This window comes from Meles meles, chromosome 10 (assembly GCF_922984935.1).
Source record: "Meles meles chromosome 10, mMelMel3.1 paternal haplotype, whole genome shotgun sequence".
Taxonomy (NCBI): Eukaryota; Metazoa; Chordata; class Mammalia; order Carnivora; family Mustelidae; genus Meles; species Meles meles.
In genome coordinates, this window is record NC_060075.1 from 5,162,966 (window position 1) to 5,185,222 (window position 22,257).

General features: G+C 49.6%; 1 protein-coding gene across 13 annotated transcripts in view; it reads left to right on the forward strand.

The window, feature by feature from the left end:
• Positions 1–21,142, forward strand: part of KMT2C (lysine methyltransferase 2C) — a 272,443-nt gene extending 251,301 nt beyond the window's left edge. For 8 of the 13 annotated variants that reach the window (XM_046020447.1, XM_046020453.1, XM_046020454.1 and 5 more), the window contains 16 exons: positions 227–391; positions 1,867–2,008; positions 2,141–2,288; positions 3,722–3,900; positions 4,078–4,214; positions 5,030–5,279; positions 6,235–6,374; positions 6,769–6,876; positions 8,898–10,017; positions 10,916–11,052; positions 12,137–12,279; positions 12,550–12,718; positions 16,421–16,537; positions 17,133–17,206; positions 17,453–17,561; positions 19,238–21,142. In XM_046020447.1, coding sequence (XP_045876403.1) covers positions 227–391; positions 1,867–2,008; positions 2,141–2,288; positions 3,722–3,900; positions 4,078–4,214; positions 5,030–5,279; positions 6,235–6,374; positions 6,769–6,876; positions 8,898–10,017; positions 10,916–11,052; positions 12,137–12,279; positions 12,550–12,718; positions 16,421–16,537; positions 17,133–17,206; positions 17,453–17,561; positions 19,238–19,330 — 3,231 coding nt within the window. In that variant the 3' untranslated portion in view covers positions 19,331–21,142. The remainder of the gene's footprint in view (positions 1–226; positions 392–1,866; positions 2,009–2,140; positions 2,289–3,721; positions 3,901–4,077; positions 4,215–5,029; positions 5,280–6,234; positions 6,375–6,768; positions 6,877–8,897; positions 10,018–10,915; positions 11,053–12,136; positions 12,280–12,549; positions 12,719–16,420; positions 16,538–17,132; positions 17,207–17,452; positions 17,562–19,237) is intronic. The other 5 variants (XM_046020451.1, XM_046020450.1, XM_046020455.1 and 2 more) reach the window with 5 other exon arrangements.
• The last annotated feature ends 1,115 nt before the right edge of the window (positions 21,143–22,257 follow it).

Genomic DNA, 22,257 nt, shown 5'->3' on the forward strand with positions numbered 1-22,257 from the left:
CCTGGTAGCATCCCTTTAAGACAGATGAGAGTAAAGCTCATTTTTAAATATATCCTAGAGATTCTGGTCTCTCTCACTTACTTACTCTAGCATTTTGATACTCGAAATTTTTAAGTCTTGTTTTTGTCAAGCCTTATTGGACTAAGTTGCCTTGGGTCTTAGAAAAGTTGCGAAACGCTCTGTTTTGTTGACCGTGTACATTACTCTTCAATGTGTTTTTTAATAGCAGCTCTCTCTGCTCCCTCTAATGGAACCAATCATTGGAGTGAACTTTGCGCACTTTCTTCCTTATGGCAGTGGCCAATTTAATAGTGGGAGCCGACTTCTAGGAACTTTTGGCAGTGCTACCCTTGAAGGGGTTTCGGATTACTATTCTCAGTTGATCTACAAGGTATGTTTCTTCGCCAAGGTCTTACCTTGCTTCCTCTTTGGATACCATATCAGAATTGGGAGAGCTTGTCTTGTTTTTCCATCTAATCTTCAAAGTTTCGTTTAAACTTTATTAGTTCAGCTAAAAGGTGAAAATTTCACTGGATGAAGAGTTTCTAACATAAATATTTGTAATTTTTTATAGGTAAGAATACAAATAGTGAAGAACATCCCTTAAGTGTTTCCGTGGTAGAGAAAATACCTGTTTTCCTATAACCTTTATTAACGCTTTAAAAGGAATCCAAATACATCATAAGTAGAATAAAAGATGCAGTTAGCAATTTTCCCTGAAAAATGAAATGAAAAAAATTGAAAACTGTATTTTGTCTAATGATTTAGGTAATAATTACAACTAGACAGTAATTCTTAAACTAAAATACCAAACTAACTCAAATTTATCTTTTGGGGTTACTGTTGTAGTAACGTTTTATAATAGCCTTATTTAGACATTCTTTACTTCACATCTGACTTACGTAAAATGATCTTTTTGCAAAAATATTTGAGAGTATCATCAGTTTTCTGAAGGGCTTCTCTTCTTACTTTAGTATTAAAAGTCATTCTCTTGTGATGCTCCATTTATTATCATTGTCGGCTTTTCTCTTCAGTTAGAACCTGTCCTCACTCTTGTAAATGCCTTCTCTTCTGATGCAAGCTGTTCTCCACCACACCTTCATTCCCTTCATGAAATCCCAGATCTTCGCAAGATTTGTAATTTCACCTTACACTCGATTCTCACGGTATTATTGGTAGATTCCAACAATCCCTGAGAGACAGACCAACCCATGAACAATGACAAATTGATGACATGCTAAGCAGAGAGAAGTGTTTGGAGGGGATTCCCTTTTGTTAACGAGTCAGCCATTTCCGTGTTATTGCTAAGACTTTCGCTTCTTACAGAGGTTTTGGACAGTCCAGATTCTAATATTGAGGCTATGAGTTGTAATGATAGGATTAGGACCACAAATTCTCAAGTTTGTTTTTGTTTTTGTTTTTTTGTTTTGTTTTGTTTTTTGTTTCTTTTAATGGACCTGGGGCATATCTTAATGAGAATTGAATAATGGAGTTCTTGAGAACGTTCTGCATTTTATTGGTGGAATTTTAAAGCTGTCTTTCACTGGCTATAACAATGAAATTTGAAAAGAGATGTATAGAATAGAATAATGTAACTTTGGTTCTTAATTTCAAGTACTCAAGCTGGGCAGAGTAAGCAAATGGCTAATTGGTCCATATAAGCCCGAGTATTTCTCCCACCAAAAGACCTCCTGGCCTTGTCCATTTATTTTTCTTCTTGGTGTTCGTTTAGGAATGAAGATGCGTCTTGATGACATTTCTGTAGCCTTGCTTCCATGTGCTAAAAATTCACAGAACTAAGTTTGAGCAAGGTCATGGCATATTTGCTCTGTAGCATATAATTTAAAATTTTTTGGTCTCCTGCAGCAGAATAATTTAAGTAATCCTCCAACACCCCCTGCCTCTCTTCCTCCTACACCACCTCCTATGGCTTGTCAGAAGATGGCAAATGGTTTTGCGACAACTGAAGAACTTGCCGGAAGAGCTGGCGCATTAGTGAGCCACGAAGGTATGACCGTACAGCTCTGAGGAGTGTGCCTTTCCCAGCTGTGTGTGGGGAAAAGGCTGTCAAGTCGTGACATTCTCCCCCATGTATCTGTTTTGACTAAATCTGTTTTTGGTTGTGTTTTCGCTTCTCCAGTTACCAAAAGTCTAGGACCTAAACCATTTCAGCTGCCGTTCAGACCCCAGGATGACTTGTTGGCCAGGGCTATTGCTCAAGGCCCCAAGACAGTGGATGTTCCAGCTTCCCTGCCAACACCTCCTCATAATAATCAGGAAGAATTAAGGTAGAAGTTCTTTTTCTTGCATATTTTTTAGCTATTTCATTTTTTAAAAAAATGTATATAGCATGCCTGTACGGATTGCGGGGATAACATGTAAAAACATTTAAAGGGTGAAAATTTGAATGGTTTTCTTTAGGACTTAGTTCATAAAACATTCTTACTATTAAAAGTAATTAGTTTGTACATTTTTCAATTCTTAGATGGTTTAGGAAGTTCAGCACGTAAATGGACATTAAGGCAGTGGGAGTCTGTATGCAAAGTATCTCGGAGATCATTGTCACTGAATGATGTTTGCAGATCTCTGAAATCAAAGGGCAGCAGTCACAGATCCCGGAGAATGCCTTGGGGGAGGAGGATTTAAGGACTGGCCCGTCCAGTTTTGTACTTCTTTCTCTTAGCTCTTTATGCCCAAGACTCTGGCTGGGGAGAAACCGCTTCCCTTAGTAGGTAACCACACCCCACCTCGTTAGGTCTAGGAAAGGTTCTCACGTACTTAGTCAGGTGATTGTCCTTTGACTAATCGGGTAACTGCCCTCTGCTTGATGAGACGTCGTGTAGATTAAGTCCCTTACTCCACCAGCGAGACAGCTGTGGGCCGGAAAGATGTTACTTGTCCAGATTTAGAATCCAGTCTCCCTGCTCTCTTCTGCATCGTGCTGCTGGAACTTGCTAGATCCGTGAATTTAGGGCAGTTGTGTGCGTGTGTTGCGCCCTAGGGTACGGCACTACTGTTTCACAGGGACCCGTTCTGGTAGCCGAAGCCACTCTTGGGTCTCCTCATAATGCTACTGCTCAGATTCTCTCCACATAACAGTGTGTCCTTTTGGGGGGGCTGGGAGACCCCAGGTTTGGGGATACCCTACGGCAGTGGCTTGACACCACACTTGCCTCTTGACCTCAGTCACCCTAGTTAACCTCTAGATTCTTGGGCTACACTGTTCTCTTCTACTTTTCACTGTAGTTGATCCATTAGGAAAAATAAAGGCCTATGAAGGTCTAATGACAAAGGGTTTTCCCCACATTGCCACTACGAGCAGCAGCCCAGTGGGCTCTGCGGGTGTGCCCGTGGGGGTGTGCGAGATGGCTCTTTCCTTTTCTGGCTGCAGACTGTTCCATAGTGTCAGGGATCTGGAACTAGCCAGAGGTGTGAGTATCATCCTTCTTCTGCTGTGTGGTAATCTGAACGTCTTTTTTCTTTGGCAAGTCTTTACACTTGGATGTTGAAGTTCATTAAATTGCTTCATAGTTGGATGTGCTTCTCAGGTCTTTTTCCGAGAGATTTCTTGTTTGGCCCCGAACCTGTTCTTTGGCTTCTTACATCATTACCGTTGTCCAGGGGAACTCACAGTCCCTCTAGTAGACAGGGCTGGGTGGAGCAGGAAGCCCCCAGGGGTGGACTTGCCCATGTCGACGTGTAACCTGTGTTCTTCTCTCAGGATACAGGATCATGGTGGCGATCGGGACACTCCGGACAGTTTTGTTCCCTCGTCCTCCCCTGAGAGTGTGGTTGGGATGGAAGTAAGCAGATACCCAGATTTGTCCTTGGTCAAAGAGGAGCCTCCAGAGCCGGTGCCGTCGCCCATTATCCCAATTCTTCCTAGCAGTGCCGGGAAAGGTACAGAACGTTCTCCGCGAAAGTACTTGTCATTACAGTCTGCCGGTTTACTGACGTTCGTGTTTTGATTTTGAAAAGCCATTAACATTCCATAATCTCTCCTTTCTCCCTACTTTCCTTCTTCCCTTCCCTCTTTCCCTCTCTCCTTCCTTCCTTCTTTTTTCCCCCCAACTTAAGGTTTGGAACCGAGAAGGAATGACATCAAAGCTGAGCCAAGCACTTTATTTTTCACACCACCTTTTGGTTCATCCCCAAACGGTCCCAGATCGGGTCTTATATCTGTGGCAATAACCCTGCATCCTACGGCTGCTGAGGTAAAGATGAAATTGCTTTTTAACATTATAAACTGTCCGCGTTCTCACGGGGCGTCAGGCGGCTTAGAGCGAGACGTGCACAGCAGGGTCATGGCGGGCAGAAACTCCCAGAGCGAGGACGAGCAGTCAGGTGTCCGGGCTGCTTCTGAGACCCTGAATGAGCGTCACATGGCTCTCCGCGGAGGCCGGGGCAAAATGAAGCTCGTGTTCTCGTGTTCTTACTAAAGCATGTGTCCTTCGGAGAGAAACCTCTTGAGAACTACACATAGAAAATGGAGCCGTGAGAAAGAACTTGGTGGACACTCAGTTTTACAGGAGTAGTGCGGATGTCCAGGTAGCAGCTGCCCCTGTCAAATGCTAATAAATTCCTGAGAATTTTTTTCTGTCTTGGTTCGGTGAGGATGTTGGCTCCCACACTAACGGTCCAGTGACAGGACGATTTGGCCGTCGGTACAGCTTAGCCCGGGGGGGACAGCGCTCTCTACCCGGCACCGGACGAAGTCCACTTGAGGCAGTTTCTGCCCAGCGGTGAGACCTAGGTTTCCCTCCCCTCCTGCGGCAGCGACCGTAGCTCGAGCACTTGAACGCTCGCTCTAATGCGTCACGTTAATTGGGATCCCTGTATGAGGATTTCTGCTCAGGAAAGCTTGATGGGGATACTGATCTGTTAAATGATTTTTTACCCTGAGACTCTTAAGTGTAAGTGAAAGTGGCTGATTTGCTCGCACCGTGCATGCCCAGCAGACAGCATTTACCCACGCCCGTGGCTCACAGTGGCCTGCGGGGCTAACACAGTGTTTCCACTTGTGTTCTAGAACATCAGCAGTGTGGTGGCTGCATTTTCCGACCTTCTTCACGTCCGAATTCCTAACAGCTATGAGGTTAGTAATGCTCCAGATGTTCCATCCATGGGTTTGGTTGGTAGCCACAGAGTAAACCCAGGCTTGGAGTGTCGACAGCATTTATTTCTTCGTGGGCCGCCGCCAGGACCTGCAAACCCTCCCAGATTAGCCAGCTCATACCGGCTGAAGCAGCCCGATGGGCCTTTCCCTCCAACAAGCAATGGTGAGCCAGTCTGCCTTTTGTTAACCTCAGTTTCATTCTCCATTTACAGGTTAAGCTTATTCTCTTTAAAATCTCACTTCAGGGGGTGCCTGGGTGGCTCAGTGGGTTAAGGCTTTGCCTTTGGCTCAGGTCATGATCCCAGGGTCCTCGGATCGAGCCCCGCATCCGGCTCTCTGCTCAGTGGGGAGCCTGCTTCCCCTTCTCTCTCTGCCTGTCTCTCTGCCTACTTGTGATCTCTGTCTGTCAAATAAATAAAATCTTAAAAAAATTTTTTTAAAATCTCACTTCAAAAATTAAAATAAAATCCCGCTTCAGTTTTGAACAAGTCGTGGCGTGTTGGTGTGTAGTCCTGGGTAGTTGGGCCTTCTGTGGGTGTTCTGTCTTCTGTGCTGTGCTTTGACCCGGTGTGTGGGCTTCCGAGCTCGGCCTCCAGGCTGCTCCCACCTCACTCACTTTCCCCTGTCCTGCCCTCCGCCTCCGTGCCACACGCGGACAGTATGCCCCGAGTGTGCCTGACCCCGTTTGTCTCCTGGCCCCAGAACTCTCCTTAGCCCTCGGCAACTTTCCAGATCACATTTAGGACTCTCGTACATGTATCTCTTCCGTCTTTCATAAAACGTTTTTTGTCTTCACCCTCAAGCGGAGGTAGTGTCCCCTGCCCCGCTCGCTTTGCACGTAGGGCGAATGTTGATATCGTGGTGGACTGGTGTCCTCTCGTACTCCTTGCATGTGAGCAGTTTCAGCTGCGTGAGGACAGGTGTGTCCCTCTGTGCTCCAGGGCCACGCACGGAATAGCTGCCCTGTAACCACTGCTTAAAAGATAAGTTTTTTAGTAAAAAAAGGGTAAAATCAGGCATGTCAAATGAGCCGTGTTCTGAGTTGATTTAGTACAGCTTTGCACCTGATTCGTGTTGCTGGTCAGTGTGGATCACTGACAGCAGTCTTCTGCACCTAGGTCTTTCTGGATACAAGGACTCTGGTCCCGGGAGAGCGGACAGTGCCGCGCTCAGGCCGCAGTGGTGCTGTCACTGCAAGGTGGTCGTCCTCGGGAGCGGCGTGCGCAAGTCGTTCAGAGACCTGGCCTTTGTGAGCAAGGTACTAGGGTGTCCCTCTGCTCAGGTGTCCCGCTGGGTTACGGTGGCTCCTCTGCTGTGTCAGGCTCCGGGGGACTCCGGTTCTGCTCAGGGGCCTCAGTGTATATTCGACGTGTTTAGCTTAAAACCAGACGGTGACAGCAGACGGGTAAATTGGACGTTATAAGATGCCCATGTGTCTGAATAGAGTAAAATGTGGATAATAAAGTTTATTCTTGTACATTTATTTTCTCTTTGGTAAATTATATGCTAAATATTGGCAGGGAGTTACTTTTTTACCTTTAAGATAGAGAACTACTTTCACTTTTAACAGAGCATAAAAGCCAACAATGGATCGATCGTGTTCTTAGGAAATTTTGGCTCGAGATTCCTACACGTTTCTCTTTGCTTCGCAGGATTCCCGAGAAAGCTCCAATAGAGTGGAGAAGGACATCGTCTTTTGTAGCAATAACTGCTTCATTCTTTATGCATCAACCACACAAGCAAAAAACTCAGAAAGCAAGGTAAGTTGAGGACCATCTCCGTCAGAGAACAGCGTATAATGAGTGGTTTCTGTGGTGTGGGGTTACACTGATGGCCAGAAGAGCTTCCTAGACTCTGGGTAGCATCTCCGCAGATGCTGTGCGCCTGAGGAAGGGCAGCCCGTGCTGCTTTTTCAGAGAAGTTCAGCTTACTTGATGGGGGGGAGCGGGTAGACTTGAATTACGTCTTAAAAGTTCAGAATTTATGAATAAAACACCAATACTCATATCTTTAATTTTACTGAAATAATTACAAATATCTTGACTTAATTACAATAGTAAGACTTAAAGCTTTTATTGCTCTTATCCTGATGGGAAAACCTGTTCACAGCCACATTATGAGTCTACTCCTGTATTCTGGGGAGAAAACATGTTGCTTATGTCACGGTGGAAATGGTCCGCCGCACCTGATTCTGTGTGAATTAAGTGTATCGACATGTGTGGTTAATGGATAAACGGTTGCTTTTTTAAAAAGATTTTTATGTATTTATTTGACAAATCACAAGTAGACAGAGAGGCAGGCAGAGAGAGACGGGCAGAGAGGAGGAAGCAGACTCCCCGGATGCGAGGCTCGATCCCAGGACCCTGAGATCATGACCTGAGCCAAAGGCAGAGGCTTAACCCACTGAGCTGCCCAGGCGCCCCTGGATAAACATTTTTTTTTTTTTTTAAATTTTTTTTATTTTTTTAATTTATTTGACAGAGAGAAATCACAACTAGGCAGAGAGGCAGGCAGAGAGAGAGGAGGAAGCAGGCTCCCCGCTGAGCAGAGAGCCCGATGCGGGGCTCGATCCCAGAACCCTGGGATCATGACCTGAGCCGAAGGCAGAGGATTTAACCCACTGAGCCACCCAGGCGCCCCCTGGATAAACATTTTTAACTGTTTGCGTTCAGGGAAGCCTGCCTGGGCGGGAATGCCGCCAGTGCTTCCTCCCTGCAGACGAGGCTGCTCGTACGTTTATAATAGGCGGTCGTCTCCAGTGTAATGAAATCAAGCTGTATGCCTAATAGATTTAGACTTTAAAATATGTTGGGGCGCCTGGGTGGCTCAGTTAAGTGTCTGCCTTCAGCTCAGGTCATGATCTCAGCGTCCTGGGATCGAGAGGAGTGTCCAAGAAGGTTTAGGAGCAGAACATTCTCCAGAGATACAGCCTGGTCCAGGGGGCCTGGGGCGGGGCTCCCTGCTCCACACGAGTCTCCCTCTGCCACCTGCCCCACCCCCACCCCGCTCGTGCTCTCTCAAAATAAATACAGTCTTCTAACAAATTACTACGTCAACTTCTATAAGAGGAAGAATTGCTTTTTTACCAGATATTTTTAAAATTTGGTGTGCAGTTCTTGCCTGCTCCTGGATTTATGTGAGGTGTGTCTTCTCAGATGCCCGGTTGGAGGGGTTGTGTGAGAACAGGGGAACCTGAGGGCCCCCAGAAAGTCTGGTCGCTTGTCTCTCTGCTCACCGCCTCCAGCAGCCAGATCAGAGCTGGGCAGCCGCAGGGAGGGGTTACATGATGCATGTTGAAGGGGGACCATTGCCCCTTCATTCCTCATACGTATGCCTATTAGTTCCGCCTGAGATGGACAGACGTGGGTTTCAGAGTGCGGATAAGCTCAGAGAAGATCACGTTCTGAAGTTCTTATTTGGCCCAACGGAAAGCACCATTCCATTGTACGAATTAAACCAGATAGCTCCTCTCTTCAGCATTGATTTTTCTGGCTTGGTTATGGTCAGAGAGGAGTGTCCAAGAAGGTTTAGGAGCAGAACATTCTCCAGAGATACAGCCTGGTCCAGTAAGGCCTGGGGCGGGACTCCCGACACTGCCCGGCTCTCATCAGCCCATGGGTGTCCGTGGGCACCTGCAGTGTCTGCCGTCTACCTCTGCTGCACGTGACCCTTCCCCTGTCCCCCACCCCTACCCTGGGGCACAGACCTGTGACCCCTGCTGCTTGGCTTCCTGCTCTGAGACCAACTGCTCTTCTTACTCCTGTTCCCTTTCGCTGTGCAGGAATCTGCCCCGCCGTTGCCGCAGTCGCCCGTGAAGGAGACGCCTTCCAGAGCATTCCATCAGTACAGCAACAACATCTCCACTTTGGACGTGCACTGCCTCCCGCAGCTCCAGGAGGAGGCTTCTCCCCCGGTGTCGCCCCCCATCACTTTCCCTCCGGCGTTTGAAGCAGCCAAAGTAGAGGCAAAGCCAGACGAGCTCAAGGTAACGGTCAAGTTAAAGCCACGGCTCAGGGCCGTGCACGGCGGGTTTGAAGACTGTCGGCCCATCAGTAAAAGGTGGCGAGGGATGAAGTGGAAGAAGTGGAGCATTCACATCGTCATCCCCAAGGGGAGCTTCAAACCGCCTTGTGAGGACGAGATAGATGAGTTTCTGAAGAAACTGGGCACATCCCTCAAACCGGACCCTGTGCCCAAAGACTATCGGAAGTGCTGCTTCTGCCACGAGGAAGGTGACGGGCTGACCGACGGGCCAGCGAGACTGCTCAACCTTGACCTAGACCTGTGGGTGCACTTGAATTGTGCGCTGTGGTCCACGGAGGTCTACGAGACCCAGGCGGGGGCCCTGATCAACGTGGAGCTGGCGCTGAGGAGGGGCCTGCAGATGAAGTGCGCCTTCTGCCACAAGATGGGCGCCACCAGCGGCTGCCACCGCTTCCGCTGCGCCAACATTTACCACTTCACCTGCGCCATTAAAGCACAATGCATGTTTTTTAAGGATAAAACGATGCTTTGTCCCATGCACAAACCGAAGGGAATTCACGAGCAGGAGTTAAGTTACTTCGCCGTCTTCAGACGGGTCTACGTTCAGCGCGACGAGGTGCGACAGATCGCCAGCATCGTGCAGCGTGGGGAGCGCGACCACACCTTCCGCGTGGGAAGCCTCATCTTCCACACGATCGGCCAGCTGCTCCCGCAGCAGATGCAGGCCTTCCACTCCCCCACCGCGCTCTTCCCCGTGGGCTACGAGGCCAGCCGCCTGTACTGGAGCAGCCGCTACGCCAACCGGCGCTGTCGCTACCAGTGCTCCATCGGGGAGAAGGACGGGCGCCCCGTGTTCGCCGTCAGGATTGTGGAGCAAGGCCACGAGGATCTGGTCTTAAGTGATTCCTCCCCTAAAGGTAAGACCCACACGTGTGTGCCCTGCGGAGCCGGCCGCTGATGTTTTATGTCTGCGTTTCCTCGTTTTCTGGCATTTGTTTCAGATTGTACGAAAACAGACGTGGATTTTTTGTTCCCAAATGCGACTCTTAGCCTCTTTGTGTTACTATACCTGCCGTCTGTGCTGGGCCGACTTCTCAGCTCCTGCTAGACTTCTGCACTGCCGTCAGTGTGTGTGAGCGCTCAGTGTAAAGCAGTGACTGTAGATGAGGGTCGCCTGTTGCTTCTGTCGGGGACCCTCCTAATGTCAGAAGGCAGGGGACCGTGTTTACAGCATGCGGGGTGCGCTGCCTTTTTTGAAGATTACCAGGGACTGAACAGATTTGGAGCTAGAAGTCGGACTCTTCATTCTGACCATAGGCTGTCATTTTATTGATGTGTACCGGGTAATTGTTTTTTTGAACTCTGGCTGTTTTTTTAAAAAAAAGTATGAAAATGCCCTGAAGATAATTCCCAGTGGAAATATGAATTTCCTATTTTAATTTAAATCTGAGTGGAAAGAAACCTACTTCTAGATACTGCTAATTGGGCTGATCCGTTAAAAATATAAAGTTATATGTCTAGTATGAAAAGGAATTAAGTTCTTACGTGAATTTGTCATATTAAACTTTCTTTTCCACTTCCACTGTTTTATTTCCTTAATGTAACACATTCTTTTCCCTAAAATTCCATAAAGTCTTCAGTATAAACTGTTGTTTGATAAGCAGGTGGTAGGGTGGTCAGATCACCACCCCAGGCTTCACTTGGAAACCGTCTTCGAGTGGTTGGCCCTCTCTGTGCCGCGTCCTGCTTTCCTCTCTGTTCAGCAGAGAGCAGGTGTGTTCTAAATTGTTCTGTTTCTGTTTGGGCCCCACGTAGGTGTTTGGGATAAAATTTTGGAGCCCGTGGCATTCGTGAGAAAACAGTCGGAAATGCTCCAGCTTTTCCCGGCGTATCTGAAGGGAGAAGACCTGTTTGGGCTCACGGTGTCTGCAGTGGCGCGGATCGCGGAGTCCGTGAGTGCCTCGGGCCGGGCATGGCAGCGGGATTGCCTTTGCGGTTGCGGGTGGTGGTCCCCAGTGGGACTGTTTTGACATGGGCTGCACTAGGATACTCTGAGGTAGCGCTTTGTTCTCTTCGTGTCTCAAGGCATCTGGGACTCGTCGGGACCCCTCAGTGCCTGGTAGCATTTCCTCCCTGAGGTGGCTCACACACTCCAGGTTCTCTTCACGGGGGCAGACAAGGCGGAGGGCAGGGCAGGGCTGGGCAGCGACCGCAGGAGCCCGTGATCTTCTCGGACCTCTCTTTGCAGTCTTTTAAGATTATGATAATTAACACGTTTGCCAGTGAGTCTACACACAATGCTTTTGAGAAGTTGTATGATTATAAGGCATCATTTTGAGCAAGAAAAAATCGTGGGTGGTTGGTGGGATTTGTTTTGTTTTTGTGTTTTTGGAGGAATAGAGGACACCCCAAAAGCCACTGAGTTCTCGGTCTGCTTCCGGAAGCCCTGCCTAAATGATGGGTATCTTTTATGTCTATAGAGAAATATCTCACAAGAAGTATATTCTAGAAGAGGCCTTTAACATGAACTTGTCTTACAAGTAAACCTTAACTTACCATCCGAACTCTCAGGGAACTGAGTGCGATAACCTACCTCATTGCAGTCACATTGGAAGAAGCAAGAAATCAAGACAGGAAACCGTATGAACAATTTTTAACTGTATTTAACTTCTAAATTCCAAAGAGCGAAGTTGTACGTCGGTACACACTGGGTGGGGATGACCAGATCTTAAAGTGGCGCCGGCTCGCACGTTGGTTGGCCTGTGCTGGTTCTGTGGGTCGGTCTTCTTCTCCAAGGAGCAGTTGACAGGGTTGATGAAGTTCTGCTTTGAGACTGAAATCCGTGTGTTAATGTTGCAGTAGATCTGCGTGCAGGCCGACGACGGTAACATAAGTTAAAAGACCATTTTGTCCACAGGGAGTATGTTGACAAGTTACTCCGCAGAAGTTCAGGTCGGGCCCTCCCCGGGCCGGCTCAGGGTGGTCCGCGGTCTTGATCACCTAAGTTCACCCTGTGTCTGTTTGGCTCCTTTTCAGCTCCCGGGGGTGGAGGCGTGTGAGAACTACGCCTTCCGGTACGGCCGCAATCCTCTCATGGAGCTCCCTCTCGCCGTGAACCCCACAGGCTGCGCCCGATCCGAACCTAAAATGAGTGCCCATGTCAAGAGGTTTGTGTTAAGGTATTTTGTTTTAACTTCACATAGTACAGCCCAGGGTTTCCAGGCGTATTAGTGGTTTCTGTGCTTGATCTGTCTGCTGCTTACAAACCCTGCCGTCTCTGGCTGCGTCCGTGCCGACCGCGTCAGAGAACTCGCCGTGCGGCTCTGCTAGGCGGCTTTCCATGTATGTTCCTGTCAGTGAGAATTTGAATCCGCTCGGCTTTGGGCGTCATTCGGAGATATCTTCAGTTTTCCTTTCATTTTTTCCTGTTGACATGCCACTGCGCGCAGGCCTCACACCCTGAACAGCACCAGCACTTCCAAGTCCTTCCAGAGCACGGTCACGGGGGAGCTGAACGCGCCCTACAGCAAGCAGTTCGTGCACTCCAAGTCCTCGCAGTACCGCAAGATGAAGACCGAGTGGAAGTCCAATGTCTATCTGGCCCGCTCCCGCATCCAGGTGAGGAGCCGCCGTGCTCGGGAGGCAGGGGCCGGGCCGGGGTCTGGCCGTCGGGTGCTGGCGTCTGGTCTTCGAAGGACTTCACGTGGCAGAGGCTTAGCATCACATCTGTGAAATCCGGTCCCGTCTTGTCCGTTGGTAGCACCAGCGACTGAATACGACTCTGGGTGCTTCTCCTCCCCCGTGGGGAGACTGGACTCCGCATCTCCGTGTCTCGACAAGGGCTCGTGGGCAGCCGGGAGCGCGGTGTTCCGCGCTCACTCATTTTGGGGAGCGCTCACTAGAGCTGTTTTCAGATTCTTGAGAGAAATACAAATGAAACTACTTTGAAAAGGTGCAGCAGTCGGGGGGGTTCTCCTCCGGAAGTCGTCTTCTCAGGAGAGCACGGTGTTTTCTGGTGCGTAGAGTGTGTGGAGGACCTTATGGGTCGTCTATGGGCTTAGCATTTAAGTTTACGTCCACAGTCCGTATGCGCCGGGCCGCGGACCCGAGTCTGTTCCACATCTCCCCTTGGATGTCCTAGGATGGGGGCACAGAGCTCACTTTGCCAAATGTCTCGGTCCCCGAGCCTGGTTACCCTGAGTGTTCCCCCTTCCACGAGTTGTGTACCTTGGCCCCAGTTTGCCCAGATCCAGGGCACCCTCAAGTTCCGTTGCCGCCCCACCAGAAGAGCTCTCTCAAGTCCACGCTCGGCCTCTGCCCCCCCATCTCCACCTGCTGTCGCGCCCGTGAGCCCCGCTGGCGGGCCTGCCGCCGCCCCGCCACCCCACTCACACCTACTGGGTCCCTTCACGATAAAAATGTCATCTACGTTCACTTGTCTGTACTCATTCGGATTCTTGTTCCTTTCTTGGGAACTTTTTCTCCTCTTGGGAACACTGTAGGATCTTCTTGTCAGTCTTAATAGTTGGACATTTTACAAAAAATGCGCCGAAGTTTGGGTTATTTTCTTTTTTTGTTGCTTTCCTTACTCGATGACCCTTTTCAGCCTGGAGCACTGGGGCCTTCAGTCTGAGAAATGTTTCTGTGTTGATTCTTCTGCAAGTTCCTACCTCTGTTTCTTTCTTTCTGAACCTGTAGACACATTTGGACCCATGAGGTCTGGGCTGTCGCATGGCGGGCCCAGGCTACTGCAGCATCTCTGGGACCTGCTGAGACGTGCCTTTCGGTCCGGCCCCTGCGTGGGGCCCCCCGAGGACCTGTGCGTACACAGATGGGAACCCGTGCCTCTACCAGTCCTCCTCTGCCCTGTCTGCTGGTTCTCTTGTCCTTGTTCTTCGGCTTCTGCTCTATCTGCGGAGCTTTCTTCTGTGTTAAAAAAAAAAGTCACCTAAGAGCTCGTTCTGCTCTTGATCTTCTCATCTGGTACCACGTTTTTTACGTTCCAGATACGGTGTCTTTCTTTCCTTTCTGCGGCTGGGTCGAGAATGCAGCCTCTCCAGCTCTGGGGGGTCCGGTGGCCGCTCCGGGGGGTGTGTCTTTCTCATCTGCCGCATCGGTTCCTTTTCCATTTGAGACGTCCCCAGGCAGCTCGTTCACTTGTCACCGCTCCTGTTTCCGTGTCACTTTTACTCTGTCATTTCACTGATCTCTCAGGCCCCGTGGTCAGTGTGTCGTGTCACTGTCCTGACCGCACAGCCTCGTCTGCGCACGATGTTCCCGCGGAGCCGCTCGCATTGACTGTGCTGCAGGCTTCGGCGCTCGCTAACCCTCAGAGAACCCTCTAGAGCCGCCTGGTGCCTCCGTTTCGTTCTCTCGTTCTCCTCGGCGTCTGCGTGACGTTGTGGACGTTGAGGAGCGTAATGAAGCAGTGTGCCCGCCGCTGATCTCACACAGGGAAGTGTGTGCTTTGCGTGTTAGCCGACCTTGTTGCTTTGCCAGAAAGGCTATCATAGCTCGTTTCCTCCTGCATTTGGGAAACTGTCTCTCTCTTTTCCCATTTGTTGTGCTGCGGCCCTTTCTCATTTCCGCCCGCCTGGTCCTGTGTCCTTCCTGCAGTTTCTGACCGCTGACGACTGAGCCGCGTTTCAGGCTTGCCGCTCGGATCCGCTCTGCGGTATCCTCCTCTGTCCATTTTCCAGTTCATGAGAACTTGGCTGGGAGGTGTACTCCCCACCACATGCCCTGTGCCTGCGAGGAAGTCGGATACCTTTTTTCTTATAAAAGTGAATTTTTGCATAGTCGAATGTACATAATTTTCTATAGCTTCTACATCAAACTATATTGATCTCTATACGTACTGCTTTTTTGTGTATTTTGGTTCATTCACCTCAGTTACGTCTGGAATTGAACAGATATATTGCATAAACTTTCTTTTCCCAGAAGGTAATTCCGTTCCCACACCAAAGTCTCTGAGATGGGCCCATGGTACCGTGTGCCCCACAGGGACTTCCCAGCGAGCAAACACTTTTCCCTACTTGGTTACTGCAGTCTTCCAGCCAGCTGGAATTAGGAAGGCAGAAACTCATTGGGACAAGAAAGTATCAAATGTTCAAGGAAATAGTCCATATTTTTCCAGAATTTGTAATGCTAAAAACTTAAAAAGGTACACGTAGTGTATGATTTATTACTAGCAAGACAGGACGAACTGCCAAATGAGAGACCTGCGGCAGTTCTCACAGGTTCCGATTCCTGTACCTTTCTCTGCGGCCTCGAAACTTTAGGAGAGAAAGTTGCCTTTCTGAAGAACTGTATTTCTTTCCAGCTTTCCTGGTCATTAAAGCAGAATAACTGGTCATTAAAGCAGAGTACCTTCTCCTGGTTCCCCTTTTGCTCTGGCTTCCAGGAACTCCTAGCCAAATCCGAAACCTGACTATAGTATTAATAGTCCCTCATGGTTAGCCCTACTTCTTATTAAGTTTACTGTCCTTTCTTACCCTTTTAGAAATAGTAATGGGGGCGCCTGGGTGGCTCAGTGGGTTAAGCCTCTGCCTTTGGCTCAGGTCATGGTCTCAGGGTCCTGGGATCAAGCCCCGCATCGGGCTCTCTGCTCAGCAGGGAGCCTGCTTCCTCCTCTCTCTCTGCCTGCCTCTCTGCCTCCTTGGGATCTCTCTCTCTGTCAAATATATAAAATCCTGAAAAGAAAAAGAAACAATGGGATAAAGTAAATACCAGAAGCTAATAGCCTATAATAGCTATTAGCTGTTGGCCTGTTTAGTTGGTGGGATCTCGACACGAATTTCATGGACGATAAGATGGCCTGACAGGATGGTGTAGCCGCTCAGTGGTGCTGCTTTGTAAATACGTCTTCAGAATTTAGTAAAAGACACAAAGCAAGATAGTAATGGCGTGACTTTAAGTGTTAATTGTTTCAGATGCTAGTATATTCAATAAAAAAGACCCTTTGAGTTTAGGTGAGTTCTTCAGTGTGGTGTTTGACGTGGCCTCTGTATGAAAGGGAGTCAGGTTTGTTGTCCAAGAATTCAAAGTGATGGGGCGCCTGGGTGGCTCAGGGGTTAAAGCCTCTGCCTTTCGCTCAGGTCATGATCTCAGGGTCCTGGGATCGAGCCCCGCATCGGGCTCTCTGCTTGGCAGGGAGCCTGCTTCCTCCTCTCTCTCTCTTTCTGCCCGCCTCTCTCCCTACTTGCGATCTCTGTCAAATAAATAAAATCTTTAAAAAAAAAAGAAAAAAAGAATTCAAAGTGATTTTTAAAGTACATATACACACCCTTTTTTTCCATTTTTTATTTCTTTTCTCCACAGGGGCTGGGCCTGTATGCTGCCAGGGACATCGAGAAGCACACCATGGTCATCGAGTACATCGGCACGATCATTCGAAATGAAGTTGCAAACAGGAAAGAGAAGCTGTATGAGTCTCAGGTAAGAGCCAGTCCTCTTCTTTCCCTTTGCCGTTGAAAAGCTGGAAACAAGGCCAAGTTGCACTGTCCTGTGAGGCTCAGTTTTGAATGGAAGCCACACCTGGATATTTTTTTGAATTTGAGAGAGAGGCGCGTGTGTGCGAGAGAGCACAAGCACAGGGAAGGGCAGAGGGAGAAGCAGGCTCCCCACTGAGCAGGGAGCCCAATGCAGGACTCGATCCTAGGATCCGGGGATTGTGACCTGAGTCGAAGGCAGATGCTTCACCAAGTGAACCACCCAGGCGCCCCCCCCTTTTTTTTCTGTTTTTAAAGTCTTTTTTTACTTAACATCTGGATATTCTTGTGTTTTCCTTGTTTTTTCCATCATTCTCCCTCTGTCCAGTCAGTGTTACTGTTCGCATAGCGACAGCTGTAGACTCATGAGCCTGCTGTTCCAAGCGGCCTCCCGATCCGTTGGATTTCCATTCACACCGTGTGCATACGTGTCCCCGACGTTGTGTGACACCCGCGGCACAGGCTGCGTCTCCGTTCGCTTCTGGCTGAGGCTTCCCGCTCTGAACTTGCACGTGGAGGAATTTCTGACTTTTCTTTTTCAGAACCGTGGTGTGTACATGTTCCGCATGGATAACGACCACGTGATCGATGCGACACTCACGGGAGGGCCTGCCAGGTGAGGCAGCGGGAAGCTGGTCGAGGAAGTTCTGCCTAGCGGGTCCACGTACCCACAGTGGCCTCCATGATTAAAAATTCAGGGCAGATAAGCTTTGAAAATAATTTTCATTTGAAATTGTGTGTGTGTTCTTGTTCTGTGAACGGGCAGGTAGAAATGTAATTAGGAGAAAGTTTTCCCGATGAGTGGAATGTTTGTAAAGTTTCTTCCGGCTGTTTTGAAATAGTTTTCTGAAATGGCTTGCAGATACATCAACCATTCGTGTGCTCCCAATTGTGTGGCTGAAGTGGTGACTTTTGAGAGAGGACACAAAATCATCATCAGCTCCAACCGGAGGATCCAGAAAGGAGAAGAGGTAAGTGTGCGGGATCCGCGTGCTCCGCTCGTAGCCGCCGTGCAGCTCGCTGCCTGGCGCGGGCGGCTGGCCCGGGGCTTGTCCAGGGCTTCAGCGCTAGAAAAAGTCTCCTTGTGGTGGGTCAGAGGGCGCCATCCGTCACTTCACCCGGGACACTCAAGGGTCGCCTTCCTCCTCGTGGCAGCATTGAAAGTGTGGACTACCGGCCCCCCCACTTCCCTCCCTCTGTGCTCCCCAAACTCCAATCCCCGCAGCACCCACAGGCGTCACGTTCCCGTGTCCTCAGGCTCCTGTAGAACCCTTGGTCCCAGACCGACAGGACCCTCTCTTCAAAGATTCTGCCTGTCCTCCCACTGATGTGTGGAGACTGTCCCGGGATTGTCGGCTCTGTGGTCCCCGGGAGCATGACGCTCACGTGAGGCCGCGGAGGGCTGTAGGCGTCCCGTCTGGGGCAGCACGGGCCTCTGGATGGCCTGTTTGCACACTCAGCTCACGGCACAAGCTTACAGACTTTCTCAACAGAGTTTCAAACAGTTTGGCTCTTTGGGTACAGTTGTTTCTCTTCTTTAAAATGCTAGATGCTGAACTTGACGTTTGTTCCTCTGGGCTCATGGATGACTTTCACCTGTTAAGGTTATTCCTGGTCTAGACCACGTTTTTACGTTCCCCAGATTTGTCTCCCACAGGTGTGATGAGCACACATTTCGAGTGCTCTAGGTGCCGCTGAGCAGTGTGCGTTTCTGTAGGAACCTCTCCTGGGGCGGGGGATGAGGAGCCGGAGAGTCCTTGTTGGAGCCCCCCGGCCCTTTGGAACAGAGCTATGCGATGATTTCTTGTATTTTTTGGTCATCTTTTTGGAAACCCCTTTTTAAAATCAAAGTATTTGAGAACCCAGCGTGGTGCCGGCGACCACCAGGGGCATTGGGTCGGACCGAGACCCCTGAGCTCCGGGTCCTTCCTTCCCGGTCCCGCCTGAGTACTCTTGAGCGGGTCGCTGGGCTTCTCCGAGCTGCCGCTGCATTTACACGACACGGCGGCGTCTCCCTGCAGAGCCCGGCGAGGGCCCAGCAGCAGGTGGCACGGCTGGGTAGCCGGGAGGAGCTGCCCGGCGGGCGCCGGGGTCTTCCCTTGCAGCGCGGAGTGGACGTCTTTCCGCACCGGGCCTCGCTTAGGACGTTTGGGTCGGAAGGACCTGGGGGAGTCCGAGGCGCGTCGGGGAGGGCGGGCCTGCGGGTGGGGGGCACGGGGACCCCCGGCGGCCGCGGCAGCAGCTGCTCTGAGATGTGGAGTGACTCGATGACCCCAAGTAGACTTTCGAAACATTCTCGTAAGTGAGGCAGAGGAAGCAAAGCTGTCAGCGGGCGGGGGTGGGGAGGTCGGGGGTCGGTGCCTCCCCCAGGGGTGTGCCCTGCCCGGGCCGATGAGGTCTGGGGGGACCGCGAGGGCGTATGGGAGCGCGGCTCTCTCCAGCCGGTCCCCCTAGATGTGGCGCGGCCGGAGAACGGTGTCCCCTGACGTGCCTGTCCCCTTGTGAGCGAGCGCAGGAGGCTTCTGTCCAGTCCACGCGGGGTCCTCTGCTCGGCCGCTGCGCTGCTGGTTCTGAGATCGGGCAGACGAGGCAGGACCCCCACCCCCGCCCCCCGGCCTCTCTCACACTGTGTCTTTGCCGTGGGCAGCTTTGCTATGACTATAAGTTCGACTTCGAAGACGACCAGCACAAGATTCCGTGCCACTGCGGGGCCGTGAACTGCCGGAAGTGGATGAACTGAGCGCGCCTCGCGGTCTCGGCGGGCGGCTTGTCCCTAGGAAGAAGCGATTCAACACACCAGTGGAATTTCGCAGACGGAGAGAGATTTTGTTTCCTGTTTTATGACTTTCTGAAAACTCGCCTCTGGGAGTTCTGATTCCCTCGGTCCTCCGGGGCGGACCAGGACCTCAGAGCAGTCCAGCACTTTTGTTTCCTTCTTCTTTCTTTCCTCCTTCCTTCTGTGGGTGGGTTTTGTTTTGTTTCGTGTTTTTGCGTCTCGCTGAGGAGACACTTTGACTGGGGCGAAGAGCCGCTGGCTGCCCCGGGCTGGGGCTTCCTATGAATGTACAGACTGAGATCACCAGCGAGAGGGAGACGGGACGCCCGAAGTGCTGGCCACGGCCTTATCCGAAACAGGGGCAGGCCCTCTAACTTAAAGATTTTTAAAAATAATGTAGACACCACTGAACAAGGAATGTACTGAAACGACTTCCTTAGGGATAGAGCTAAGGGGTAATAACTTGCACTAAAATACATTTAAATACTTGATTCCATGAGTCAGTTTATTGTAGTTTTTGATTTCTGTAAAATAAGAGAAACTTTTTGTATTTATTATTGAATAAGTGAATGAAGCTATTTTTAAATAAAAGTTAGAAGAAAGCCAAGCTGCTGCTGTTACCTGCAGAACTAACAGGCCCTGTTACTTTGTACAAATATGTAAATATTTTGAGGAAAAAATACAGTATAAAATAGTATTGACCAAATGCCACCAGGCTCCGCAGCAGCTTGGGTGCTTACAAGATGTTCCTAGGGATGTCACGGTATAATTTTGTGTTCTTAAATACGCCGTTATAATTATGTAATAACCAAAATTTCAGCCTAGAGCATTTGGGGTTTTTTGGAAACTGCGGTCTATTAGTACTCCATTGTTTTATACACCTTCTGATAGAACGGAGTGTAGGCGACGACGACGACTTTTATAGCTGTTTTGGTAATTTAAACTAACTTTTTCATATTATATTGTTGCATCCCTACTTCTTCAGTCAGGTTTTTTTGTGCTTACAATTTGTGATAACTGTGAATAATGCTTAAAAATACACCCAAATGGAGGCTGAACTTTTCTTCAGCGGACATAGTTTTGACTAGAACTTTGTTTCGAGCTACAGAGAATCATGTAAACATACTAGATCATGTAGCAGGACTCCAGCCTAACTCTAGCCTTCTGTTCAACACAAACATTTGAAAAGGAAAAAAAAAAAGTGTTGTGGTCGCGCTTGCAGCTGCAGGACCCCAACAATAGGATTTCGGAAGATGTAATTTTAAAATGTGTTTGTATGAACTGTTTGTTTACATTTCTTTAATTAAAAAACACACTGTTTTGTGTTTGCTTGTAGAAACTTAATCAGCATTTTGAACCAGGTTAGCTTTTTATTTTGTACTTACACTTCTGGTACTGACACTTCACAGACTAAGTATAAATGAAGTTTTTGTGCGCACAGTTCAAGTGGGCTGTAAACTGTTGGTATATCAGTGACGCAGTTCGGGACTTGTAATGTATATGGCATGATGTATTTTTATCTTACAGAATAAATCAATTGTATATATTTTTCTCTTGATAAATAGCTGTATGAAATTTGTTTCTTGAATATTTTTCTTCTCTTGTACAATATTCTGACATCTTACCAGTATTTGTCTTACCGGGTTTTTGTTTTCTGTTCTGTATAATAGTACCTAATGTTGGCAAAAATTGAATTTTTTGAAGTATACAGAGTGTTATGGGTTTTGGAATTTGTGGACACAGATTTAGAAGATCACCATTTACAAATAAAATATTTTACATCTATCCAAGCGCCTGAGTGTGTGTCGGCCCTGCCCGCGGTCTGGCCGGAGCTCCGGCGCGGGTCTCTCTCTCTTCAGATAAGTTGACGTGGAAGTTCGAGGCTCCTTCCGGATGGAGAGACTGTTCCCTGCAGCTGAACAAGGACGGGAACTTGGGTTTCTCCTGAAGGGTGTTTGCCAAGGTGCTCGGTTCCCTTGTTTAAAGTCTCTTTTTGTTAAGTTGAGGCTTCTGGGGTTTTGGGGGGCAGCCTTTTTCAGACGTATTCAGTGATACAGACTGGATTCCTGTCGTACTGGATGTGTTTGACATTGGAGGGGATTGCTAAGAATTCAAATAGCTCCGAATCCCGCTCACAGTTTCTAAAACCAGTTTTTAGCTTGTGCTTCATGAACACCCTAAAATAACAGGCTTTTGTACTGCGTGGTTTTATAGGAACTCTCAAAGCACTTCTCTGACAAAAAGGTTTTAAAAATATTCCGCAGCGTCTCCCGTTCGCGAGTCTGGCGCTTCGGTGGGGCCCGAGTGCTCGCGGTCTGCGCCAGGTTGCCAGGCAGCCACCCGGTGCGGCCTTTTCCCTGACCTCCTCCCGGATCGCTGGCGATCGGTCACCGGAGCGCCATGACCCTGACCGCGCGGAAGGTGAGCTCGCGCTCTGCGGGGGCGGTGGGGCATGGGGGCGCTGAGCGGGGAGCTGAGCTCACGCAGCAAGGCCGAGGCCCTGCGCTGGTCCGGGGAGAGCCCGCGGCGCCGGGGGCGGGGAATCACACGCGGTCTGACCACTTTGCCGAAAGACCTCCGCTCTTGCGAGCTGCGGGCCCTTCCTCTGCGTCCCCACCCGGGCCCTCCTGGCCTCCCCTCCGGTCACGTGCTCCCGAAGGCATTAGGTGTGTTTCGGGCCGATGAGTTCCTTGTGCTGGGGACACTGTTGACCACTATCTCTCTGATGCGACCCCGCTTTTGTGGCCCTCCGCCCTCTCCCGGTTTTCCTCCCACCCCGCTGCTGTCATCGTGTCCCTAAAAGTGCGCGGCCCGTTCACTGAGCTTTAAAAAGGGACGTGTTCTCCCTCTGAGAAACAGCTCCTGAAAGATCTTCTTTTCCAGGAAACCTC